The sequence below is a fragment of the Mesoplodon densirostris genome, chromosome 9 (genome assembly GCF_025265405.1).
Source record: "Mesoplodon densirostris isolate mMesDen1 chromosome 9, mMesDen1 primary haplotype, whole genome shotgun sequence".
Classification (NCBI taxonomy): Eukaryota; Metazoa; Chordata; class Mammalia; order Artiodactyla; family Ziphiidae; genus Mesoplodon; species Mesoplodon densirostris.
Window position 1 is genome coordinate 42009300 of NC_082669.1, and position 26758 is coordinate 42036057.

Sequence of the window (26758 nt, forward strand, 5' to 3'; positions counted from 1 at the left end):
GGGACTCTCTGTGCTTCCAGGACTTGGGTGGCTACTTCTTTTCCCATGTTAGGGAAGTTTTCGACTATAATCTCTTTATATCTTGGGTCCTTTCTCTTCCTCTTCTCCTTCTGTGACCCCTCTAATGCAAATGCTGTTGCCTTTAATGTCCCAGAGGTCTCTTAGGCTGTCTTCATTTCTTTTCATTCTTTTTTCTTTATTTTGTTCCGCAGCAGTGAATCCCACCATTCTGTCTTCCGGGTCTCTTATCCATTCTGCTGTCTCTCTTATTCTGCTACTGATTCCTTCTAGTGTATTTTTTGTTTCAGTTATTGTATTGTTCATCTCTGTTTGTTTGTTCTTTCATTCTCCTAGATCTTTGTTAAACATTTTTTGCATCGTCTTGATCTTTTCCTCCATTCTTTTGCTGAGGTCCTGGATCATCTTCACTATCATCATTCTGAATTCTTTTTCTGGAAGGTTGCCTATCTCCAGTTCATTTAGTTGTTTTTCTGGGGTTTTGTCTTGTTCCTTCATCTGGTATGTAGCCCTCTGCCTTTTCATCTTGTCTATCTTTTGGTGAATGTGGTTTTTGTTCCACAGGCTGCAGGATTGTAGTTCTTCTTGCTTCTGCTGTCTGCCCTCTGGTGGATGAAGCTATCTAAGAGGCCTGTGCCCTAACTTTAAATTAAGCATGTAAACCTTTTAGACTATATATTTTAATATAATTTCTACCAACAAGTTTCAAAAATACTTCCTTCTAATCATTCTAAAGTTTCAACCTTTAACCTACTGCAATTTTTTAAAATTCAAAAGTTCACTGTAACCATAAACTTCCTGAATTTTTTGTCTTTTACATTTTCCTTAAGAGCGAAGAGACCTCAATAGTCATGGTCCTCCCTCATGTGGCAGCATCTTCATTCCTTTCTCTGATGGAATATTTTCCCGTGTTCTCACGTCATTCATCTCTAGGATTAACCCAATACCGCCTCTGGATTATATGATTTACTTACTTATTTCTAAACAAATGAAAGTTATTTCCAATACCTTTCCTTGAAATAACCAAAATTTCATTGCTCTTCTTACCTTCTGTACCAGAGCTCTTCATCATTGAATTCTCCACCTCCTTACCTTCTTTCCTGCCCTGCAGCTTTCCCTGAGGCTTTTCCATGCTCTATTCTCTAAATGTTCATATTCATATCCTCCCTCCTTTCCTCTCGGCTTCTTCTCTGCTTCTCTCTCTCTCTCTCTCTCTATCTCACACACATACCTTTTCTCTTCTAAAGAGGTCAAAAATTCCCAAACTTTACTAAGTTTTCTACATAATTGATCCAGGAAAACTCCGATTTTCAGTCAGTGATCTTTAATTCTATTTTGTATGTTTTATTCCCACCTTTCATCAGTATAATAAAAAAAATCCATTCAACTTTCCTACCAAGCCAGAAGAAATTGCCTTCTGCAACACCTTTACCTTTACACTGATTGTTTTTATCATCCTTTCCATCTCTAGTGAAATCTACAGTGCTATGCTAATACCTACACTTTTTGGTGTTGGGAAGACTGGAATTAGAATTCTACCTTTTTTGTTTACTAGCCGTGTGAACTTGCATACATTTAGAAGTTCTGTGAATGTTAATTTTTATAAAAGCTAATTAGCTACCCTCTCTGTTTTCTATTCTCTCTTTTTATTCAGATTGGCACACAATAACCAATACATATCTCTCTCAAGCTTTTATTGTTTCAAGTTAATCTCATACATACAAATGCATTGCACTGACTTCTTTGCTCCTCTTCTTTCACTAGGCTTCAAGACAAAGTGAATTCCTGCAAACTGGGTCTTGCATGGGCTTCCATGATCTGGCACTACACTATCTAGCAAAAGTTTCTCTCCTTCCTGTATAAAATAGGTCCTCCACCTTAAGATGCTCACTCCTCAGCACTCTGCCTTTTTTGCTTTTCCCTAACTCTCCACCTAACCATTATTGAGGTAATATTGTGAACCTGTTCTCTCCACTAAGACTTCCCTATCTGCTTCTAAAACTCTCAAGAACTTTAAAAACTTTAAACATGTTATGATCTTAATCATATAATATTCTATATCCATAATGAAATCTTTTGGGGGAATAAAATTGGTAATGATTAAAAAAAAACAAATAAATACATAAACAGACATGTCTTCCATTTGTATTTATTCTATGTGTTTTCAAAAATAGACTACTTATCTTGAAGGCAGAAATTAGTTTAATGTGTCACCTGAATCAAAAAAAGCATCATACTGAGCTATAAAAGCAACGGAGAAAACATTTCTGGAGTTTTTTAAGTATAAATTTTATATGTTTACAAATTATAAAATCTGTGAATTCCACAATTAGGAACATTTCTCTATTAACATTTGTCCACTCAAGAAATGTCATATATGCCCATTATTTCAGATTTTTTCCCTGTTTCTGCTAAAACTGCAATGGCAATCTTGTAACTTATTTATGTTATGCCAGTGTTAAAGGAATTTTAAGATGCTCTCAATAAATGGTATACATTAAACAGGCAATTAAAAAAATAATGTCACTCAGGATAGCTTAGGGTCCAAGGATATAGACATTTTCATTCACTGTAGTTAGGGGTGGGAGGTTAAACAAATCTTATTTAGTAGATTTGAGGCAGGAGACAGATGGGCCCTCAGGGCAAATGGTTTGAGTTCATTCCTGTGGACCGATATTCCAAGACAGGAATTACAGAACAATTGAGAGAGGAGGCTGGGCCCTGCCCACATAGAAGATAAGAGACCACATATTCCTCATTCTCGAAGTCAGGAGATCTTCCCGACTACACATGTGCAGAAAGTCTCCTTGGAGGTCAAAATGGGAGTGATACCAAGTGGCCAACCTACCTAGGCCTCTTTGGCAGAATCCATCTTGGCTAAGAGATGCGTACACACATGGAAAAATCCTGAGATACACCAGATATGGACTCTGAACCAGGCAAATCAAAATGATTGGTCAAAGGAAACCCAGAAGAAATGCCCCATAAAAGTGACTCAAATTGCCACAAAGGCATGACTCTCTCTCTCTGAGCCTGCCATGTATCTATCCACATGTACTGTACTCTTTTCTCCTAATAAATACTTTACTTGTTTCACTACTTTCTGTCTTTGTGGGAATTCTTTTTCTGCAAAGCCACAGGGCCAGGGCCTTGTCACTGACCACTGGTCTAGTGGCTAGGATTCGGTGCTCTCACTGCTGCGACCTGACCTCAGTCACTGGCTGGGAACTGAAACCCTGCTTCAAGGCACTGCAGGCTGAGGCCACCTGAGATCAGATAGAGTTTGAATCAGAAAATATACTGTTAGAAATCTATCCTGTAGAGATAATAATCAATTTGCCCAAAGAAGAACTTGTATAATGTTAATTGCAAAATTATTTCCAATAGTACTGGAAATACTTTAAATGTCCAACATGAGAGAACTGTAAATAAATCTACTTCAACTGAACAAGTTGAATAGCTTAGTTTCTGACAGAGCAAAAGGAAAAGTACAAAGAATTATATAGTTGCAGTAAGTATATTTCTTCAATAAACACAAACATGATCCTAGTAATAAATCCAAAAGAAAGTTATTTTATATATATATGTAACGGTAATGGAAAATATAATAGATATGTCTTCAAGAAACATTTTAAAAGCTGGAAAAATATTCTTCATATCTTTTTTCTTATAACTATATTATAAATGAATAACATGACAAGTTTAAAAAGTAAAATTGCTTCTATGTGGAATATTCAAATTCATATAAATTAATGTCTATTAGTTCATCTGTATCCACAAGCTTATCTATTCCCCTAAAGAAATCTAGCAGATACCATTTTCTTGTATAGTGACTGCAAAGTATCATACTTTGGTACTAACTTTATATTTTCAGTTTCTCAGAATTCTGTCATTGATCAATAAATTAGCTCTTGTATTTGTGGCAAAAACATTTGGAAGATCCAACTTAAAATGATATTTAACTTCTGGAATAGTTTATCTTTTAAAAATGTTTAAATATTTAGATGCAGAAAGAACACAGCAATTTATGGTTTTAAATAATTTGCTTTTAATGAAAAATGCCTTAGTAGTTGAAATTATGAAGAATAATCAAAACATATTATTTCTAAAATATTTGGAATGTTATTCATCATTGGACTGAAGTTAAATTATAAATGGTACAGTCTAAATTGTTATAATTCACTACATTAAGATGAATCAACGTGGTGTTTTAACTTTAGCAAAACTGCTTTTTTCAATGATACTAGATACCACTTATTTATGTACAAAACACAGGGGCTGAAAGACCAGGTTCTGAAATAAAACTTCCTTTCTTTGAGCTGGCACTACACTTCCTGCTCATATAAATAAAACGAGAACTGAGGAAAATTACTAACCTCTCTGTGATTGTTCCCTTGCCTATAAAACTGGTGAGAAATAATAAGATGTATTTCAAGAGTTATTGTATGGAAACCAGTATGATATATAGATAAGATACTTAAAATGGTATCTAGCACATGAAACCAATATTACTATTACTACCATATAATTTTAACTTTTTTAAAAATTAAGCAATTATTTTTTAAATATTTTTATTGGAGTTAAATTTAACTATTACAATAATATATTATAGAAGGGCAGTGTTTATGCAGGGCATAGGTAGCAAGGGCATTTTAAGGGAGATGAACTGTAAAAAGTTTCAGCATCGGGGCTTCAGGGCAGGGAAGGTAAAGGATTTGGAAAAAACTTCCTATAAATTTCAGTGTTTAAAATGACTTTTGAAGAACAGGTAGTTATCCCAGATCTGAAGAGTACACTGAGGCATTTGTGAAAATCCACACATAATTTTGAAGAAGGGAGTTAATAGGATCAGAGCCGCCCTTTAGAAGGATGAATGCTGGTTAGAGGTTCATTCTCAGTCCAGGCCATCTGAGAGCTGCTGTATACTCCATCCAAACTTCCAGGGTGGGCGAGTAAGGCAGGCTCCCCACCTGCCCTCCTCAGTATAATTTCTCTGTCTCTGAGAGAGACTGACTCAGGGCTGGTACATGACCCAAGCTATTCAGGTGAGTTAGTCCTGGGAATTATCAGAATTACAATAGCAAGACATGGACACAACCTAAATGTCCATCGACAGATGAATGGATAAAGAAGACGTGTGTGTGTGTGTGTGTATACATATATGTATATGTATACACACACACACACACACAGTAGAATACTAGTCAGCCATTAGAAAAGAATGAGATAACGCCAATTGCAACAACGTGGAGGGACCTAAAGATAATCATACTAAGTCAGAAAGAGAAAGGCAAATACCATATATTATTTATATGTGGAATCTAAAATATGACACAAATGAACTTATCCATGAAACAGAAACAGATTCACAGACATAAGAGCAGACTTGTGGTTGCCAAGGGGGAAGTGGGGTGGAGAAGGGATGGATTGGGAGTTTGGGATTAGCAGATGCAAACTATTATATATAGAATGATAAACAATAAGGTCCTACTGTATAGCACAGAGAACCATATACAATATCCAGTGATAAACCATAATGGAAAAGAATATGAAAAAGAAGGTATATATATGTATTACTGAATCACTTTGCTGTACAGTAGAAATTAACACAACATTGTAAATCAACTACACTTCAATAACAATTTTTTTTAAAAAAAGGAATTACTTGGGAGGAAAGTGCTTGTTTTTCCTGTTCTTTCTAAGCAGGGAAGAGGTAAGCCTAGGGTTGTACTGGGTTTTCCTTGTCACCATTAGGAGAGAGCATTACTGTATGTAAAGTCAAGCAGAAGCAGGATAGGAACTCATATGTCTAATAACAACATGTGAAAACACTGAACTAACATCATCTAAGCACCTAGACACTAAGAAAATTCAGTTAAGTGAATCCTCCAAATCCTCTCTTATTTTTTAAACTAAGCTTTTTTGTACTAGTTTCTTGCTTCTTAAAAACTGAGTCCTGAAAATACAGTTCTGCTCAGACATTATATCTTTTTTGCATGATATGATTTAGAATGCTTCTAAGTCTATGTCCAAACTTCTAGGGAAGAGTTTGCTGTGACTGGGATGTCTGCCTTGGGCATTGAAGGGATTTTGTAGGGACACTCAGGCCATATGTGTGCCTGCCTTGGTCTATACCTGTAGTGTCCTATATGATAGTCACTAGCTAGCTACATGTGAATATTTACATTTAAATTTAAAATTTATCAATGAAAATTTATCTCCTCAGCCACACTAGCCACATTTTGTGTTCAATTTCAAGTGGCTACATTTGCCTTGTGGCTACTGGACAGTGCAGACAGAGAACTTTTTCCATTATTAGAGAATAATCTATTTAGCAGGACTAGTCTATTCTATTTTCAAAAAACCACATATAGGGACTTCCCTGGTGGCGCAGTGGTTAAGAATCCGCCTGCCAATGCAGGGGACACGGGTTCAAGCCCTGGTCCAGGAAGATCCCACATGCTGTGGGGCAACTAAGCCCGTGTGCCACAACTACTGAGCCTGCGCACTAGAGCCTGCCACAACTACTGAAGCCCATGTGCCACAACTACTGAAGCCCTCATGCCTAGAGCTCACGCTCTGCAACAAGAGAAGCCACCGCAATGAGAAGCCTGCGCACCGCAATGAAGAGTAGCCCCCGCTCGCCACAGCTAGAGAAAGCCCGCATGCAGCAACAAAGACCCAATAGAGCCAAAAATAAAGCAAACAAACAAAAAAACACATATGTACAGTTGTAGCAGGCTAATAAATTCTCTCTGAGAATTTCTTTTGTGTTACCTACTTCAAAATGTGATAATAAAATTAATACAGATAATTCCAATTAAATACACTGAAAGCTTAAAACTAAAAAAACTAATATATCAATGTCTTCTCTTACCTACATTCTTCAGGTGGTTTGGATCTTTGTTTTCACTCAAGAATGTTTATAATGTGGAAATATGAGACAGTAGTTTCTTAAGAAGTAAGGTGGTTCAAAAGCTAAATTAAACTAATTGTCAATCAACATGCCTCTCACTATGAGGAGTGTGAGCTCCTTAATGGCAAAAATCCTGTTACTCAGATTAATTTCTTTAATACCCCCCAATAGGCCCAGCACAAAGTGTGGTTTGTCAGATAAGGAATGAAGATGTGACAAACACTCTCTTCAAGGACATTTTTACCATCCAATTGGGAAGAACAAGATAAAAACAAGAGGATGAAATATGATACATAATAATTGACATATGATTGCCAGCTTTTATAGCAAAAATTACAGCAAAAAGTGACTACAGATAAGGAAACTGTCAGAATGAAAGTTTTATGAAAAATGACTTTTGAATTTATCTTGTATATGGATATGTAGGTAAAGAATGGAGGGATCGGTATAAACATTAAAATAAATATAAGCTCAAAAGCAAACAGTTTTATAAAAGAAGAAATTGGTAGACAGAAATAGAGATAACTCTGGGCAAATTAAGGTCACGTGATGAAAAATCTAGCATGCAAGGGTAAAACTGTTATTATGTGCTACCTTAAATACTAAGAAGGTTTTTGAACAAACAGATAATGGTTTCTAGCAGATTTCTTTACCATAAAGGATACTTGCATTTCAAAGTAGCTCACCAGGAGGCTGAAAATTTAAAGAAAATATAACCACCAATATTTTATCATTTATTTTTTCATCTTTTAATTTATTTCATTAGATGTATCTAGAGATATAAGTGCATATATTTGCAGAGAATATTTTCCCAGTGTTTCAAGTTATATAACTGTGAATATTACAAATTAGGAGTCATTTTTCAATCATTCTCATGATTATACAACAGATGGCTAAATGCTTTTGAAGTCTTAATTATTATTTTTTGCCAATTTCTCATTCCAATCTTATCTAAAATGTCCTGCCTGTTTCTAATTGACCATTTTATGGGGAGTGAAAAATATGTCATTAGACTTTGTTACAGTTAATTATAATGAATTTGAGATACAATTCTGCAAAAGCACCATCATTTATTTCTTATTTATATGTTCTTCAAATCATTAACGTTTTCTTATCTTACTCTTCATGAAACATGGTGATATAGTTCCTTTTTAGACTTATACACAATATTAGGAATCATTTGGTCCAAATCTGTCATTTAACCGAGAAATCTGATGATCCAAAATCATAAATATGTCAAGGTCATATATTAGTGGCATAAGACTACAACTCTAGACTCCTTTTGCCATTCCAATTATTTTACAATTATACTATGTGGCTACTACTAATGCCACATCATTCTTCTTGGTAACTCGCACTGGCAATATGTACAGAGACTCTGCTATGTCAGACACTGTGCTGAGCAGGTTCATGAAGTATCTTTATTGCTTATGATAATCCATCAAGCCAAATATTTTCCATTCTTGACACTTTAAAAATCGAGGCTCAAAGAAGTCCTGTAACTTGCCCGCAGTCATAAAGCTCTAACTGGTAGCACCATGCTGGAATTCTCAGCCACATCTAACTCCAAACCATGCGATTATTTTCCAAGCTTTGTTTTTCTAGGCTCTATTAGCTTTTTCACACTAGTTTCCGCCGTAAGCAAATAATTTTAGTTAGATGTTCAAAGTTCTTACAAGGTTGATTATCAAACAGTTCTCAACTGACACTTGCTCATAGCTCTAACTAGTCACCATACATACCACATATACAATCTGTGAGACCAGCTTCTCTTTTATCGAACTGTGAAACTTAAACCATTTGTCCCTTGTTTCTAACATAACCACACATCTAACTCTTGAATCAAAAATTCTTAGGAACATTAATTTCTATTATGCTTTAAAGTGAAAAATCACGTTACAAATTTGTATTTTTTCTATCACAAGGATTCTTACTACTGTACACCATTTAATTCTACTACAGTAATTTATCAATTGTAACAGGCACAATTACCTTGTGTACCACTAAGGAAAAAATGCAAAAGTAAAAAACAGTGCTAGTTAAACTATAAAATATTATCCATTAGGTCCATTCAGATATGTTTGTTTAAAAAATGAGCAAGTAAGTCAAAGCATTCTGCTGTACACCTTAAACTACTACAGTGCTGTATGTGAGGTATATATTTTTTTTTTTTTTTTTTTTTTGCTGTACGCGGGCCTCTCACTGTTGTGGCCTCTCCCGTTGCGGAGCACAGGCTCCGGACGCGCAGGCTCAGCGGCCATGGCTCACGGGCCCAGCCGCTCCGCGGCATATGGGATCCTCCCAGACCGGGGCACGAACCCGTATCCCCTGCATCGGCAGGCGGACTCTCAACCACTGTGCCACCAGGGAGGCCCTGTGAGGTATATTTTAATAAAACTGGAGAAAATGTGTGTCAATGAAATAATGGTAGTTGAAAATGGCTAACTTTTCATAATCTAAATAATTAAACCTATCAAAAAGCCTTCTTTTAAAAAGTAATTTTTCTATGTAAAAAATTAAATCTTATTTTAAAAAGGAGTTGAATTTTCTAAATTTTGGAGGGCCAAAAAGTGGTTACCTCATCAAACCTCTAGGTGTTTGATATGAAGAGAAAAGTAAGAAAAACACAGGGAAAAAAGTCCTTATAATTCCCAAATCTTGCTTACACAGTAGTTTATACTCTGTTCCAACCCAATATTTCATCAAACTTATTCTCAAAGTAGCAAAAATCAATGCAGTGTTTGATTCCTATTAAGGAGAAGAGAAAGAGGACATATAGAAGAGGGCACAGAATAAAATACCATAGACTGAATCATTAGGCAAAGACTTTAACACAAAGTATTGCCTTCCTTCCAAAATGTGATTTAAAATTATTTTAGTCTATCCTCTCTCTGTCATAGTATTTTTAGCACATGGATTTGTTAGTCATGATCACACTGAGCAGAAGGAGAGTCAACTGTTGATGACTTATAATCTTATAAAAATCGATTATAATTAATTGGTAAGAATTATATTGCTTAAATATGAATCTGTCACTTCAAAAAGTTGTAAAGTTGTGTTTTTAAAATTTTTTGAAAGTATTTTACCAGTTTAAAAGTCAATGGCTGACCTTTGGTATCAATTCCAACACGTAAAAAGCTTGGAAATCTTCACTGCCATCCTCACCACAAGAAGAAAGCTGAGCAAATTAAAAACCAAAGCGATTTTCTTAGATTCATCAGAGAATTGAGGTCTCAGAGCAAACCGCCACTCCAAAATCTGGAGAGACAGAAAAATACTGAAAATCACAGCTGAGATCAACTTACTGAGAACAGAAGCCACTGAAGCCAGTAACTGGTAGGAACACTTAGATGTTAATTTTTTTTTTCTTTTTTTTTGCGGTATGCGGGCCTCTCACTGCTGTGGCCTCTCACGTTGCGGAGCATAGGCTCCGGACGTGCAGGCTCAGTGGCCATGGCTCACGGGCCCAGCCACTCTGCGGCATGTGGGATCTTCTCGGACCAGGGCACGAACCCGTGTCCCCTGCATTGGCAGGCGGACTCTCAACCACTGCGCCACCAGGGAAGCCCCTAGATGTTAATTTTGATTAGTTGCTGGAGCCTGAGTGTGGACTAGGTTGAGAGTTAAAAATTCCAGGGGCCCAGTCTCACGGGGGGGACTGTACACATTCATAGGTTTGACTTACAAGAACCCAACCAGGTTCTCTTAGTGAAGATCAGTGAAGAATCCCCTCCTGTATAAGTGATGGTAGGGAGTAAAGGTGTAGGAAGAGAGAAAAGCAGTCATTCTGAAATACACCAGGAGAAAAGTACAATTTTCAAATATACCTAAAGCATTCTACATAACAAAACCTGCCTTCCAAAGGAAAATATTTTACCAGAACTTTATTTGACCTGGAGGGTAGGGCAATTAGCCAACCGCAGCCTCTCCTACCTTTCCTATCTCACTTATTAAGGGAAAGATTGAAAAAAAGAAGCTAAGAAACAGCTCTGGAGGTCACAGACCACAAACTCAGGTTCCACTAAAAAAACCCTGAGATTTAATTATAAGATTATAGAACACTGTCCCTCCCCAATGTCTTACCACCATTTTAACAGGGTTCCAGTATAATAACAGTGGATTGCAAATGCGAGAGCTGCAAGACACTACTTATGAAGAAGTTCTTAGGGAAACCCCAAAACAGGGGAAGAAAAAAACAAAAACAAAACAAACAAACAGTAACCAAGGAAACTAGAGGGAACTAAAGCCTCTGGTACCTACATCTATGCAAATGTTAAACACAGCCCAGTTCCAGCCACATTAACATAAAATCTCACACCACAAGCTTAATCCATCAATCTCTGTTTTCTAATATACCATGCCCAGCTTTCAACAAAAAGTGGGAAAGCATGCTAAAAAGCAAGAGAAAACAGTCTGAAGAGACAAAGTAAGCGTCAGACTAGATTCAGTTACGACAAAGATTTCAGAATTGTCAGAGAGAGAACTTAAAATAACTATGAGTAAAATATTAAGGGCTCTAATGGAAAAAGTTGACAACATGCAAGAACACATGAGTAACTGTAAGCAGAGAGGTGGAAACACTAAGAAAGTACCAAAAGGAAATGCCTGAAATCAAAAGCACAGGATGAAGAATGTCTTTGATGGGCTCATTAATAGACTGGACAAGACTGAGGAAAGAACCAGTGACCTTGAAAACCTGTCAACAGAAACTCCTGAAGCTGAAGGGCAAAGAATAAAAGAATGACACAAAGAACAAAATGCCCCCTAATCTGGGACAGTTACAAAAGATGTTAACACTTGCATAAAGGGAAACCCAGAATAACAAGGAAGAATGAAGCAGAAGACTATTTGAATAATGGCTGGAATCCACAGATACAGGAATCTCAGGGAACATGAAACAGGATAAATACCAAAACTGGACACCTGGGCACATCATATTCAAACAGCAGAAAACCAAAGACAAAGAATATCTTAAAAGAAACCAGAAGATATGAGAAAGCATCTTGCCTATAGAGTAACAATGATACAAACTGAAGCAAATTTCTTGTCAGAAACCATGCAAGCAAGAAGCCAGTGAAGTGTTTAAAGTGTTGCAAGAAATAACACCAGCAACCTAGAATTCTGTATTCAGTGCAATTATCTGTTAAACATGAAGGAGAAATAAAAACTCTCAAACAAAAACTAAGGAAATTTGTTGCCAGTAGACCTGCCTTGCAAGTAATATTAAAAAAAGTTCTTTAGCAAGAAAAAAAAGGATATAAATCAGAAACTCAGAGCTGTATAAAGGAAGAAATAAATGAAGGTAAAATGAAATTTTTCTTATTTTTAATTGACTAATTGACTATTCGAAATAAGAATATCACTATGGGAAAGTGAAGTTAATGACAGCAAAATTATAAAAGATGGAAGAGAGGAATTGGGAATACTCTGTTATAAAGTACCTATACCCATTAAGCAGTATAGTGTGATTTGAAAGTGGGTATAGATTTGCTACAGATGTGCACTTCAAACTCTAAGGAAACCACTGCAGAAATTTTTTTAAAAGAGGTACAGGGCTTCCCTGGTGGCGCAGTGTTTGAGAGTCTGCCTGCTGATGCAGGGGACACGGGTTTCTGCCCCGGTCTGGGAAGATCCCACATGCTGCGGAGCGGCTGGGCCCGTGATCCATGGCCGCTGAGCCTGCGCGTCCAGAGCCTGTGCTCCGCAATGGGAGAGGCCACAACAGTGAGAGGCCCGTGTACCGCAAAACAAACAAACAAACAACTGGTATGCTAAGACAGTGGAGAACATGGAATCATATACAATGCTCAGTTAAAACCAGAGAAGGCAGAAAAAGAAGGGAAGATTAAAAAAAAAAAAAGAGTAAGTATAATGATGAGAAAACAGTTACAAACATGGTAGACATTGATCTAACTATATCCATTACCACTTTAAATGTGACGGGTCTAATACACTAATTAAAAGAGACTGTCAAAGTGGGTTAAGAAAAAAAAGATACAACTATATGTTGTCTATAAGAAAACCATTTAAAATATAAAGACACAGATTAAAAGTAAAGGGATGAAGAAAGATATACCATGCTAACACTGGGAAATTACAAATTAAAACCATTATGAGAAACCATTATATACCTAGTAGAATGGTTAAAATCCAGAACACTAAACTGAAAATACCAAGTGCTGGTGAGAATGTGGAGCAACAGGAACTCTGATCCACTGCTGGTGGGCATTTAAAATAGTACAGCTGCTTTGGAAGAGAGTTTGGCAGTGTCTTACAAAACTGAACACAGTCTCACCATAAAATCCAGCTATTGCACTCCTAGGCTTTTACCTAATTGAGCTGAAAACCTACATCCACACAAAAACCTACATGTGAATGTTTAGGGCCACTTTATTCATAATTGTCAAAACCTGGAAGGAATCAAGATACCTTTCAATAGGTAAACGGTTACATAAGCTGTGGCCTCTCCCATATAATGCAGTATTATTCAGTGCTAAAAAGAGCTTTCAAGCCATAGAAAGACATGGAGGGATCTTAAAAGCATAGTGCCAAGTGAAAGAATCTAGTCTGAAAAGGCTACATACTATATGATTCCAAATATATGACATTCTGCAGAAGGCAAAACCAGAGAGACAGTAAAAATATAAGTGGTTACCAGGGGTTGATGGAAGGAAGGATGAACAGATGGAGCACAGAGGATTTTTAGGGCAATGAAACTATTCTGCATTATATTGTAATGGTGGGTACATGGTATGACATATACATTTGTCAAAATCAATAGAATGTTACAACACAAAGAGTAAACCTTAATGTAAATTATGGGTTACATTCATAATAATGTATTGATAGTCATTCATTAATTGTACCAAATGTACCACACTAATGCAAGATGTTAACAAGAGCAGAGACTACAGGAGAGAGGGAAGAGTAATACGGGAACCGTCTATACTATGCGTCAGTTTTTCTGGAAATCTAAAACTGTTCTAAAAATTAAAGTCTATTGATTTTAAAATGAAGTCAATGGCAGAAATTAAAACTCTGTTTGGCTCTAGTGAGGACGGAGCATTAATAAGAGCTCCTCCTATGGTGAAGGAAAGAAACAAATCTGCTGCTACTTTTTGACACCATACTATGCTCCCAAATGCCAGCAAATATGCAAAATTAACAAAGCCCTTTATTCCCATCTTGAGATTAGCATCGCAAGCAGCAGATAGCTTAAACTGAAAATGTTTATCACTTGCTCCTCAGTTTTCTCTTTTTATCAATAAGGTGGCAGAATACCAGTCCTTGAAAAGACTTTCCACAACAATAAGCAATTTAGTTTTCACTGATGAAAATAAATGAAACTCAATTTCTTATCAACTAGAAACGCAAAGTTAAGATTTACTAAGCCCTTCCTAAGTCCTAGTTATGATCCTAAGTGCATGGCATGCATTACTTAACTGAATCCTCAAAATAACTGTATGAACCAAGTACAAAAATTATTCCCATTTTACAGATGAGAGAATCACAACCTAAAGAGTTAAGTAAATTTCCCAAGATTGAGGATCCAGATTTCAAGCTGGTAGGTAGATTCAAAGCCTGTGTTACTGTGCCACATTGCTTCTCAATTCTGGGAAAACTAGTGTAAGACTTATCACAAAGATTACATTTCAATAATTTTAAGCAAGAAGAGCCACTACAATGGAACTAAGATCGAGTACTAAGATATATAAAAATACTCCAGTTTTGGTCAATCTGGAATAAGATTCTGAGTGAATACTTTTATAAACGTAAGTGCTATCTTAGTGCTAGCTGTGCAGAAATGTGTGTGCATGTCCATGTGTACACATGCATGTGTGACTGTGTATTATGAGAAAGACACAGAGCTAGAGAGAGAGAGAGAGAGACAGACAGACAGACAGAGAGAGAGAGAGAGAGAGCAAGAGAGCAAGAGAGATTTTAAAACCTTGTTTAAAAACCTCCTTGTACTAATTCTGGATTATAGTAACTTGAAAAGGTCACCAAGGTATCACAACATAACTTCTAACTGCTATACTGAGGGAGATGTATAAAGTTATATATCTCATCTCTGCCTTCCTTCCAATTACTCAGTGTGGAAAATGACGTTGGCCTTCTAAAACCTTAACTTATGTTTGGACCCCTTCCATCTTTGAGTCCTATTCTAGGGCTGCTGACCATTAAAATGAATATTTCAGTGGGGCGGGAACAGTCCTATTAGCCCAAGCCAAGCTGTAGCTTTACATGGCTTGTGCTCTTTAAGAGGTAAATCTAGCCAGCCAGCTCACTTTGTTCAGAAGTATTAAATGGAAAGACTGTAACACTCAAAGAAAGGCAAAGTTCACTGGGGAAGACCCCAATAATACAATGGAGCATAAAACCTCTAGAATGTTTTACCATAATATTTTATAAAACATATGCACACACTCATTGTAACAGAATCAAATGGTTTTGGAGGTCAGTTCAAAGTCACCACATACGCAGCATCTTTGTGAGAAATATGTACTATTTCAAAAGTATCCGGATCCAGAAACTTCCTTTCCCTATTTTATAGTTTATTATCAGTCCAGCAGAGCATTATATTAGAGAAAAAAAAATCACCTACTACAGTATGATATAATTTGCAGCCAAAACCTAAAGTTCAGTAAAATAATCCAAATTTCAGAAACAACAAATTCTTGTGTTATGGAACAAAAGCAATCACAGAGGGTAATTCTAAAAGGAAGTGCTACTTTAAGTGTGGGCAATAAACATAAAAATTTAAAAAATTATTTTATTCTTAACTTCAGAACCAATTATGAAAGCCTTTGACGTTCAATCATTGTTATGAAAGGAGCAAAAGACTCTCAATTCTTACATTTAAAAGAAAAGTGAATTCGGAATGGGCCTGATTAGAGCTAACTATTCATATTATTCTGAGGTTTCCAAAGAGCCCAAATGCTATGAGCAACTATGATTCTCCTTAGGGGAAGGAAGTAAAGGTCCACTTTGCATGACAAAGGTCAGATTTCTGCAGGCAAATGAGACTTCTATGGTTGACTGTTCCTAGGTTGTCACTGTCTGAGTCCTAAGAGGTCAAGAGAGGTTCCAAATTCTGCTCACTGCTTAGGGAACACCCCTGGGGCCACTTTAATCATTTTAAGGTCATTAGAACTTTTCTTACTTTGGTTCCAGCTTTACTCCCGTAAATCTTGCTAATGCATATTGGCAATTCAGTACTGACATAGGTTAAAAAGAAATTGAAAGTATTTAGTATTATATGCAGATCAAAAGATAGAATCCACTTAAAACCTTCTTTTAAATCTAAGATTGAATTCAATGAAATTCAAGTAGACCTCAGAGAGTGATAATCAGGGCCCAATAGAAAAGCTACACTCTATTACGGCTGTACTGGTATTTATACTATACGATCAATGCCACTCCTCTAGATTTCATTTAATAAGATAAAGCTTTACTTGAAAATTATCTTATACAGTCTCCCTAATCATCACATAAGTTTAACTATGATAGTATTTTATTGTTTACTTTTTTGTAATAACTATTGAGTCACTAAAATACAACAAATGCTGAAGTAAAAATTATTTGACTATATTTCAGTGCTCTTCTATTTAGTGCAAATATACACCTAAACTTTCTCAAAGTGCACTGGAAATATACCAAATGGATTATATTTATAAAAGTTGGAAGAGTTTCACCTATTTGTAATTAATGAGGGGTATCTCTATTTAGATGTGTAGAAAACATCTGTATTTAATTACATCATACTTTTCTTAGACAATAGGAATTGAATTAAGGAATATTTTGAAACCCCTATAGAGATTTAAAAGTATTAATGGCTGTTCAAGAACTTTATTGGTACAATGATTGAAAATGTTTGGTTTTACAGATCAGCAGCCTGACACTTCATAAATATCAGATATTCGATATAAAGGGAAGAAACTTAACGTAATGGGCAAATACAGAAAATATACCACTAGAAAAGACAAGGGCTGTACCTTTTCACTACTATTACATATCACATAAAGAGATACAGAAGATGAGTTTCATATTAGTACAGATTTGAATTAAATTTTGTAAGGTATATAATAAGCAGGATTTCTCTTTGAATTGTGTTGTGGACTGAGAAATTCTACAAGAATAAATTAACAGCTTGCTATTCATTCTTCAGAGGAAAAATCCTAAGCCGTTCTCAGGGAAACAGTGGGACACAAATGTATGGGTTTTTAGTACTTGTCCTTAAGTATTGAAAAAGATCATATTTGCTTTCTGGATGCTTACTGGTTCCAAATGCCACTACTTTTCAAACTCAGTGTCACTTCTGCAGTCAGTTTTCAATCTCCCAGTGGTAAGAATATATTCAAAGGCTATGTGCACAGCAGGGTAGAAGTCTTTCTCCCTAAATGTAACTATATCACTCATCAGTAACCTCCTGCCATAAGGGGACTTGTGTTTTCTTTCCTTTTAGTGACTCCTTAGGCTCTTGAATGCCAGTCACTGCCCTAAGACCTGGGGCAATATTCACATAATCTCTGTCAATAGTTCCTACACATGCCATTGGTGCAAGTAAATGTCAAGGCTGCAGATCAAAGTCCCCACATTCTAAAATCCATGTCCTTTATGGATCAATTTTCATAAACTATATGCCATGTTTTAGAAATATGTGGAGGCTCACTCTTTGCTTTGTTCCTTTTATCCCAGAGAAGTTTATTTACATGAAAGGCAATCTGATTTGTAGATAAGAGTGTGAAATTCTCATGCAATACATAAAACTCACTCTTTCCTTTGCATAGCCTTCCACTGAAGTATTTTACTATATCTGATATCTTATAGTAGAAATGTGAACATCTTTCGGCTATTAAAATAAAAAAGCACAAATTGCTTTACAATACTTGGCCATCCTTCCTCAGTGCCTGGTACAATACGGGCTAGATGATAGAATAAACTCTTACTCATGATTGATTTTATTTTTAAATCTTCATTATGCTAGAAGTAAATTATAAGACAGAAAATAGCTTCAGCACGTGTTTTTACAATCTATATCTATTTTAATTATTCAAAATTGCTTGGGAAAATGAATATAATTATTGGAAATAATTTTCACTCTGTAGATTTTATATACAAATTACACAGATCTATAGTTCTTCAAGTAGATCTCAGTAAAATACAATGGACCAAACTCTCTGCTCTGAATATCTTTTCACATCAATTGTGGTTATAAAATTTTTTTAAAATTTACAACTTCCTCTAAAGAACTAGATTTAGAAAATCTCCAAAGATTTAGAACATAATGTATACAACTGCTATTTATGCTTCTACCTAGCTAAAATTTAAATATATTTATTATAGAGGTAAGAGCATGTAACACACTAAATATGCACATACCAGAGGGCTAAAAAGGAATATGGGAAAACAAACACAGACTGTAAAGCCATAGAGCTGCTTACTAAATTCCAAATTTATTACAGATTCATTGTCCCAGTTCCCCTAAGCAAATTTTAGTACAATTACATGAGATTATTAGCTACAAAGCTTCACTATGAGTTCTCCTATAATCTGTGAGACACTAGGCAAGTCACTTACTCAGGAGCTAGGCTTGGCCTTATCTGTTTTAGTAAACAATTAAAATTTAAGGTTTTTAAAAGTGGGAGGAAAAGATTATTTCCATTTTTGTAGTAAATGGCTGAGGCTCAACAGAAAATCAGAGAAATGGAGGAAATTACAGAGGTCCTAATTAACAGAGAAGATTTAAATTTTCTGAGAAATCAAATTTCTATTTTCTTTAATTCTTCTCTTTATTGCTAATAAGAAAATAATTTGTCTAAAACCCAAATGTGACTAACCTTTAAATTAAAAAAGCTACTTTGATAATATACTGAATGAACTGATATAGAAATAGGAGAGTGTGTGCGCGCGTCTGCTTATGCTGAGGGCAGAGGTGGAGAGAGCCTGACAGCTATGATTCAAATCCTTTGACGCTCCCCTAGAGGTATGGCAAAATAAAGCTGCAGGAAGGTCATGGAAGAGTAAGTGGAGTCTTCTTGTGGAACTGACTTACCAGTTTTTCGAAGAGGGAAATCATCCTTTGCATCTTGCGCTCCTGGTAATGTGTATTTGTAGGATGGAGACGTTCCACTCAGGGGTGGAGAGCTTTGATCCAATGACGTGTGGTGGGCAGCCCTACAAAAGAAAAAGAGGGTTCACCATTTCCCCTTGAGTTTTTACTGCACATTGGTCAGCAATAATCGGTTGCACATGCTGTAACACGTGTCTCAGCTGTGTTTATGTTCTTTCTTTTTTAGTGTGTACAAACCACAGCCTCATGTAACCAAGTTCAATTTAGCAGTATGTTATGGAATGATGCAGGATGCCCAAGAATGTCCACTGTGTGTTTGGTCACACAGTCACATAGAAAAGTTTGCTTCACTAAAGGAGAGAATTTACCCAGAGCCTAAGATTTGACATCTGAGATTATTGTGTATGTTTTCTTAAGAGCCATATTAGTGGAAAAGTCATCATCCGAATCCTTTTTAGTCAACAATGTAGAACAACCAAGGTAAAAGTAAACATACAGAAGGACTTCATTTAAAAAAAACTGCTAGGTAGTACATGAGAGTACGTGAGGGTGCCTTTATACTGGAGAGACAGTACTGTGCGAATAGCCTCAGGTCTCCAAACTTCTATAGCAGTTTCAAGGTAAAGACTGGAGACACATCCTTCTTCAATATGAACCTGACCTTTTAAAATCTTCTGTCTTTCCTGCATTAATACAGTAAAAGAGATGCAATTGTGCTACTGGAGAATAGCTTAGGACTGAACATAGATTACCCAGTGGATATAAACATCTATAATCATTCTATATGGAGAAAACATAGATAGGGCGTAGTACCACCACCAGGATGATTCTACCAATATTATTTATTTGAATCAACATTCTCGAATTACCTGGTGTAAAGATATTTTATCTAGCCATAACTGGCAAAAAGTATTAAGTTCAGATTTCATAAATTAATGACTTATGGCTGTCCAGGAGTTGGACCCTACTGAAGTTCAGTTCAGTACAAAAAAAAGGATTCCTAAGTAACATTTGAGAGCCATGTTGAATATACCCAAGGGAACAGCTAAAGAATTTTCAGCTGACAAGTTGTTTGCATGTAGTTGTTTCCACTTAAGAAAAAAAAAAGATATTATCTTTTCTTAAAACAGGTTTTAACTTAGAAGGAACATGAGTTAGTTATAAATTATGTATGTAATTTTAGGTAATAAAACAGAATTTCTTTTTCAATACTTTTTGATGTTGATTGAACACGTGAAAATTTTCTTCAGGGATTGGTTTCTCAAGTCAATTGACATGCATGGTAGAAATTACGTAAACCATTAAAAAATATTTATATAGCATTCTAGAATCTGCCTCATCTTTTTTCCTGGATGCAGAGAAGGGAAGATACTTATAAGATAGAATTATAAGAACAATAACTCTTTTAATAGAACTCCTGGCATGCTTGAAATGTCAATGTAACAGAGTATCAAATAATGAGGTTTTTACTCCCTTATCCTTATGATGTGAATAAAAAATATGTAAGTGTAAAATCCTAAACATATTTTTTAAATATGAGAGAGATGAAACTATGATCTATTAGTCTATTATCCAAATATGCTTTGCCTATCAGTTCTTCTCCTGATTTTTTAAAAATATCACCTCCTTCATACTTTACAGAAGGAAGAATTGTGTGTTGCACAGTATCTCTTTACTAGACTTGGAGAAAGATGGTTGCATAAAAAAACTGTAATACTGCAGTATGTTACGTTGTCAGCGTGTGTGTTAAAAGCCAATCTACTCTCATTTTACAGGGTGAGAAGAAATGAGATGAGGTGGGCACGGGTAAACTAGTCACTGAAAACTTAGATATATCAGTTACTTTTCTTTCTTTCTTTCTTTTTTAATTAAGTCAGAAATCTTCTGGACTTTTAAAAATAACTCAGATCTCCACCTTATTTCAAGCCAAGTAAAATAAAATTTCAACGAGCCAAATCTTCAGAAATTATTGTAAAGATATCAGATGTACCATCTGAGAATAGAAAAATGCAAAATATGAATTAATTTCTATGCCCCACCCTACATTTGTCAGTTATTCATTTGGCAAAGAACATGTATAATACTTTCTAGCCCTCAAGATGATACTTGCTAACATTTATTTAAGAGCTGGTCTCTGTTATATACTTTACCACATTGTTTCACAGGACCTTCCCAGAAACCCTAGAGGGCAGGTACTATTATCGTCCTCTTTTTACAGAATAAAAACCTGAGCTTTGGAGAATTTGAGGAGCTTGCCCACGGCTTTATAGCTGAGAATTGGCAGGCCAGGGATTTGTGCCCAGGTTGGCTGAATTGAGAACTTGTGATCTTTACCCCTGGGAATGAAAAAAGCCAAACACTGAACATACGTGTACCAGAGCTTGGGATGGCGGCTCACGGAATGATTTTTTCCATTAGTTGGAGTGTCTTTTGTTGCTGATTTACTCAACAGGAATTCTTGAAGCTTCTGCTTTACTTCTGTACTTGCCACTGCCCCTGAAACACACACATACAGAAACAGATGGTGATTTGCGGTTCTGTCCTTTCAAGCCTCTGGAATATTTAGCAAAAATTAAGAAGTAACACCACTCGTCACAGCATATGAAGTTTTCCTATTAAAAGAAGAAACCAGAGTCTAAATAGGCTTTAGAAAATGACATGGTAATATTTTGTAACTACTGCTTCAACTGCCAATTTTCAAAAGACCTTCGATGATTTCTTTAATTGCTTTTGCAGAAAGGGGATTCCCAGAATTAATACTAATTTTTTCCTAAGCTTTAAAAAATACTGCTGAGGAACAGAACACTGCTTTTTAAAAGTCAAGAATCTTGGGGGACCATATAAGTGATTAAGCGAATTAAAATGAGCTCTTCTGAATTGCTAGTTTGAAAAACTTTTTTAAAAAGCACTTTTGAGCATTAAACAAATAAATATTGCTGACAATTCCAGTTTAAGTCATCACATTTTAAACCTTGCTACGACCTGATTTTGAACTGACCTCATACAGGGGAATTATTTGGATCTGTCTCCCTCTTGTGGATAGTTGCTTCTTTAAAAAAAAAAAAAAAAGTTCTACCTTAAATCTTCTCAAAATTTGGGTACTTGAAAACTAAATGAGACAAGCCTTGACTTATTAAAGAGCAATTATTACTTGAGCAGGAGGAAGGTATGGTGGAGTAATGTGGAAGTAAGCTTATTATTAAACACAATGGCATAGCTATATTGCCTTAGTATAACATTATTTTTAAGGCTCAAAACAACAGAAATTAGCATCTTTGTCAAACAATGCTATGTTTACTTCTGGAGATGCTTGTAGACTGAATGCAGAGAGCTGATACATGAATGTCAAAGCCTTACATTTGGGTCCATAATGTATTCTTTTACTTAAACACAGACAATTTTGACAAGTTTAATTCCACTCTTTATCAGGATCCTTTCTGAATGACCATCAGCTAAATATGAGGGAAGAGATCCGTCTTTTACCCTGGTGCCTCTTACTTTCTCGTCCTCTATCTTTGCCTCTGAGAGGAGGAAGCTGCTGTTCTCTGCGATGCCTCTCTACTTCCTGTTCTTGCCTCTGCTGCTCCAGTTTCTGCTCCTTTTCTAGCAGTTCTTGTTGCTGTTTTATGGCTAGAAGTTCCTGTTGCAACTTGCGAGAAGAGAAAGACATGAGAGTGTGCAATTTCTTTAGACTTCATAGTCATCAATGACCAAAATCGAAACGTTATGAGCTTTTGGAAATTATTTGTATTTACTTTACATTTTACCCATTTTTTGGTATATTATTGAAATCTAAAGACAAGCAACTAATGCCATAAATGGTCTTAAGGTCATTAACAAGAAAGTTTTTAGGTAGTTTCAACAGCTACGCCGTCCTATCACAATATTACCAAATTCAGTCAGATCTTCAGTTCCTTGAGTAACTTTCCTTTGTGCATCTGAAATACATGATATAGGCAAAGAAAGGCAGGAACTTCCCAGAAGTCTGTTTTACCAATTCCCTTGCAATATAAACAATTGAAATCTTCACTTCTTACCCTGAGAAATTGTGTGAACATAATCAAACTGAATAGAATAGTGAGATATGAGTTAACTTTGGGGAAATCTGAAATAAAATGAAGGCTAAAAATTTCAAAACCTTCCAAGAAGGTTTTCAAAAGATGAATGTAATCTGTATATCCATAACAAGCTCTTCTCTCAAAATAGCAAAGTCTAATTAGTTCACTCAGCACACAAACCCTTCAGATTAGAGACTGGTCAAGAAGAAATCACTTCCATCAGACTACACTTTGATGCACTGTTGTTTAGCTGTCTGAATCCCTTGAATTCACTTCCAAATAAGGTACATCATGAATATAAAGCATTCTTAATAACCATTTTGAGGGCTTCCCTGGTGGCACAGTGGTTGAGAATCTGCCTGCCAATGCAGGGGACACGGGTTTGAGCCCTGGTCTGGGAAGATCCCACATGCCATGGAGCAACTAGGCCCATGAGCCACAACTACTGAGCCTGCGTGTCTGGAGCTTGTGCTCCGCAACAAGAGAGGCCGCGACAGTGAGAGGCCCGCGCATCCCGATGAAGAGTGGCCCCCGCTCGCCGCAACTAGAGAAAGCCCACGCACAGAAACGAAGACCCAACACAGCCAAAAATAAATTAAAAAAAAAAACATTTTGAGATGTCAATTTTCTCTCAGACCGAGAAATAGACATGGAATAATCGTAAATGTGCCCACTGAGGAATAACTCAAAACTGAGTTCTACTAGGCTCTGACATGACTAGATATGAGATCTAGACAACACTAAGCCACTCAGAGCACTGGTTCCTCATATATAAGACAGAGGAATAATCTCTGCCATGCATCATGTTCATAATGCATATGAAATTTAACTTGTAAGTTTGAACAATACTAATTTTGCTTATTATTACTATTTTAAACTCTAAATACTAATGAAGTTAGTGTAATTTGCTGTTTATATGAGATAGGTGCCTAAAATTCTGAAATTTACACTGCACAGTAACAGAACAAAAATTAAAAGTTACATGGAATGGCATCAGAGTCACTGTGGAGCAACAGGAAGCCAACTCTGCATGTCAAGCATCATAGCTTTACTCTTCCCAGAAGGACATGGCTAGAAGCATTTCTGGTTACTTTTCAAATTACAGTCTTTGACATTTTGGATTTGATACACCAGTCTCTTAATAAGTGTTTTTAGATACTCCATTCTAACCAAAAATTTCATAATTCTGCTTAAACTTTGCCTTAAATGTTAATTCTATATAGATATTGGGGTTGATCAAGTTGATTTATTGCTTCACCCAAAGCCCCAATGGAATTGAATATTAATCTCTCTTAGGAATTAGAAAAGCACAAGATTTAATTTCCACAGCTACTATTCATTATCAAAGATTGCAGGAATGAGGTTAAAAAAAAAAAAAGGAACAAAACATCACTCCTCCAGTTTCATGTTCCAGTCCAAGACAGAGGCAGAATGAAGTAGTAGCTTTGGAGGTAGATGAGGCAAGATTACAAATCCTGGAGCACCCACTTACTGAATGTGTAGCCTTGGGCAAGTTACAGTGTCTCTGCCTGAGATTACTAGCTGGAAAAATGGGATAACAGCATCTAACTCAACAGATGATTATAGAAGCCAAAGATTCAAAACACTAATATAAGTAAAGCATCATGCTGTGTCTTCCTCATAAAAGTAAAATCTATATGAATGTTAAAAGCATCAACTTTTAGTCCTATGCATAAAAAGTATAAAACAATAAAATTTAAAAAATTTTAAAGCAAAGAAACTTCCTAAACTTAAAGGGAAATTTTAAGTATGACTTTAGTTTCTGAAAAAGCAACTTATTACTTTAGAAAATAATTCCAAACACTAAGTTTTCCTTAGCTACCTCAGAATCATTTTTCTCCCTCCCCTTTTCCAATATTTTCTAGGTGTCAGTAAACCTGCTATATATTACCTTGTTTGGGGTAAAGTAACAATTACCTACTTGCTACTATTAACTTTTGAGTAAAATCAAACAATTAATTACTTAAAAAAATTTTATGTTGATCTTTACAACTACAAAAGGCATCAAACATAAATGAAAAGAATTATCTAAAGTTGTAACTTATTAGTATCGCCCTATATTCAGGGCAACACGACTTGCATACCACAGCAAAATGAAACAAACCTTCAAGTATGGGGAAGAATATAAATTTTACTCATTCATCATTGCCATTTTAACATGCCTAGAATGAATGAAGCAGGAAATCTGGACATTATTGTTACTATTATTGTTTCAAAGGTCAAACTGAAATAAAATGTTCCAGAATTACTCAAAAATAAGTCTATAAACTAAATGAAGGTTTCCTTTACTGCAAAATACAACCAGGATTCCATATGAGACTTAAAACAAAATCCTCACTCTTATCTTTAAGGTATCTTATGGGTCAATATATTGTAAGCATCTTTTAGTAAAGTTCACTAGTTAAAGGAAAAAATACCACATTTTATATCAGGTATCAAAGAGCCTTTTTCTGAAAATAAGTTAAAATAGGTCTTCCAGGCTAAGGAAATATAAAACAAGGAATATAAGAAAGAAAAAGCATTTTTACCCTCTCAGACACTGTAATATCAATGTGGTAAAATTGTATAATATTAACATAGATTAGTTATCTATATTAACTCCACATAAATGTGCTTGCATTTTATTTGCAAGTGAGTAAGAGATCAATTTCTGCAGGGCAGAAATTGAGACACAGATGTAGAGAACAAACGTATGGACACCAAGGGGGGAAAGTGGCGGGGGGTGGTGGTGGCGGTGTGATGAATTGGGAGATAGGGATTGACATGTATACACTGATGTGTATAAAATGGGGATGACTAAGAAGAACCTGCTGTATAAAAAAATAAATTAAAAAAATGCAAAAGGAAAAAAAAATCAAGTGTCTATAATATAATATAATAAAAATGAAATAATATAACATACTTTATTATATTAATAAGTTAACATAAGTTATTTTTGAAGGAGTTGGACATAAAAGTAGACTTTTTTATTACAAATATTTGCTACTTTATATTACTGTCATAATAAATTCAAATTAAACATCTACTAAGTCAGACCAAAATAGCTTTGTTTTAATTATTTTTGACAAGAAGTTGAAAGACATTTTACAAATAAAGCTGAAGTAATATTTATCTCTGAGGATACAAGAGAATAAACAGATGCACAGACACTGCTAATAAAATACTCCATCATACATAATTGTGGGATATGGACATATTTCTCCTAGAATAACTTAAACAACTTGGGTCTCAAATTGTCAACTACTCCCAAAACTGTTTCAAAAAATTCTTATCTACAGTATATTAGGCTTATATAAAAACACTGAAAATATATGTATCAGTTTCTTTATATAAAATTTTGTTGAGCTTTTCATTATGTTATTATTTTGAATGTATACATTATGAGGTCTTTTCCATAAGGAAGATTAGGGCATACTCAGAACATCTACTTATAGAGCACTCAGAATATCTACTTATAGACCAAAGACAAAAATAAAAAAAGGCTCTCTCTTCACTTAAAGGGATTAATTTATCCTCTCTGGTAAATAGTATATGCAGATTCTTTTTTTAAAATTAATTTTTGTTGGAGTATAGTTGCTTTACAATGTCGTGTTAGTTTCTACTGTACAGCAAAACGAATCAGCTATATGTATACATACATACATATATATATGGGTCTTTTTTGGATTTCCT

General features: G+C 35.5%; 1 protein-coding gene across 20 annotated transcripts in view; it reads right to left on the reverse strand.

Annotated features, from left to right (window-relative positions):
* Positions 1 to 26758, reverse strand: part of HDAC9 (histone deacetylase 9) — a 579212-nt gene that overhangs the window by 454117 nt on the left and 98337 nt on the right. For 4 of the 20 annotated variants that reach the window (XM_060108648.1, XM_060108640.1, XM_060108641.1 and 1 more), the window contains exons 4-6: positions 22491 to 22656; positions 21377 to 21503; positions 18990 to 19111 (exon numbers count right to left, since the gene is read on the reverse strand). In XM_060108648.1, the coding sequence (XP_059964631.1) occupies positions 18990 to 19111; positions 21377 to 21503; positions 22491 to 22656 (415 nt within the window). The remainder of the gene's footprint in view (positions 1 to 18989; positions 19112 to 21376; positions 21504 to 22490; positions 22657 to 26758) is intronic. The other 16 variants (XM_060108645.1, XM_060108655.1, XM_060108651.1 and 13 more) reach the window with 6 other exon arrangements.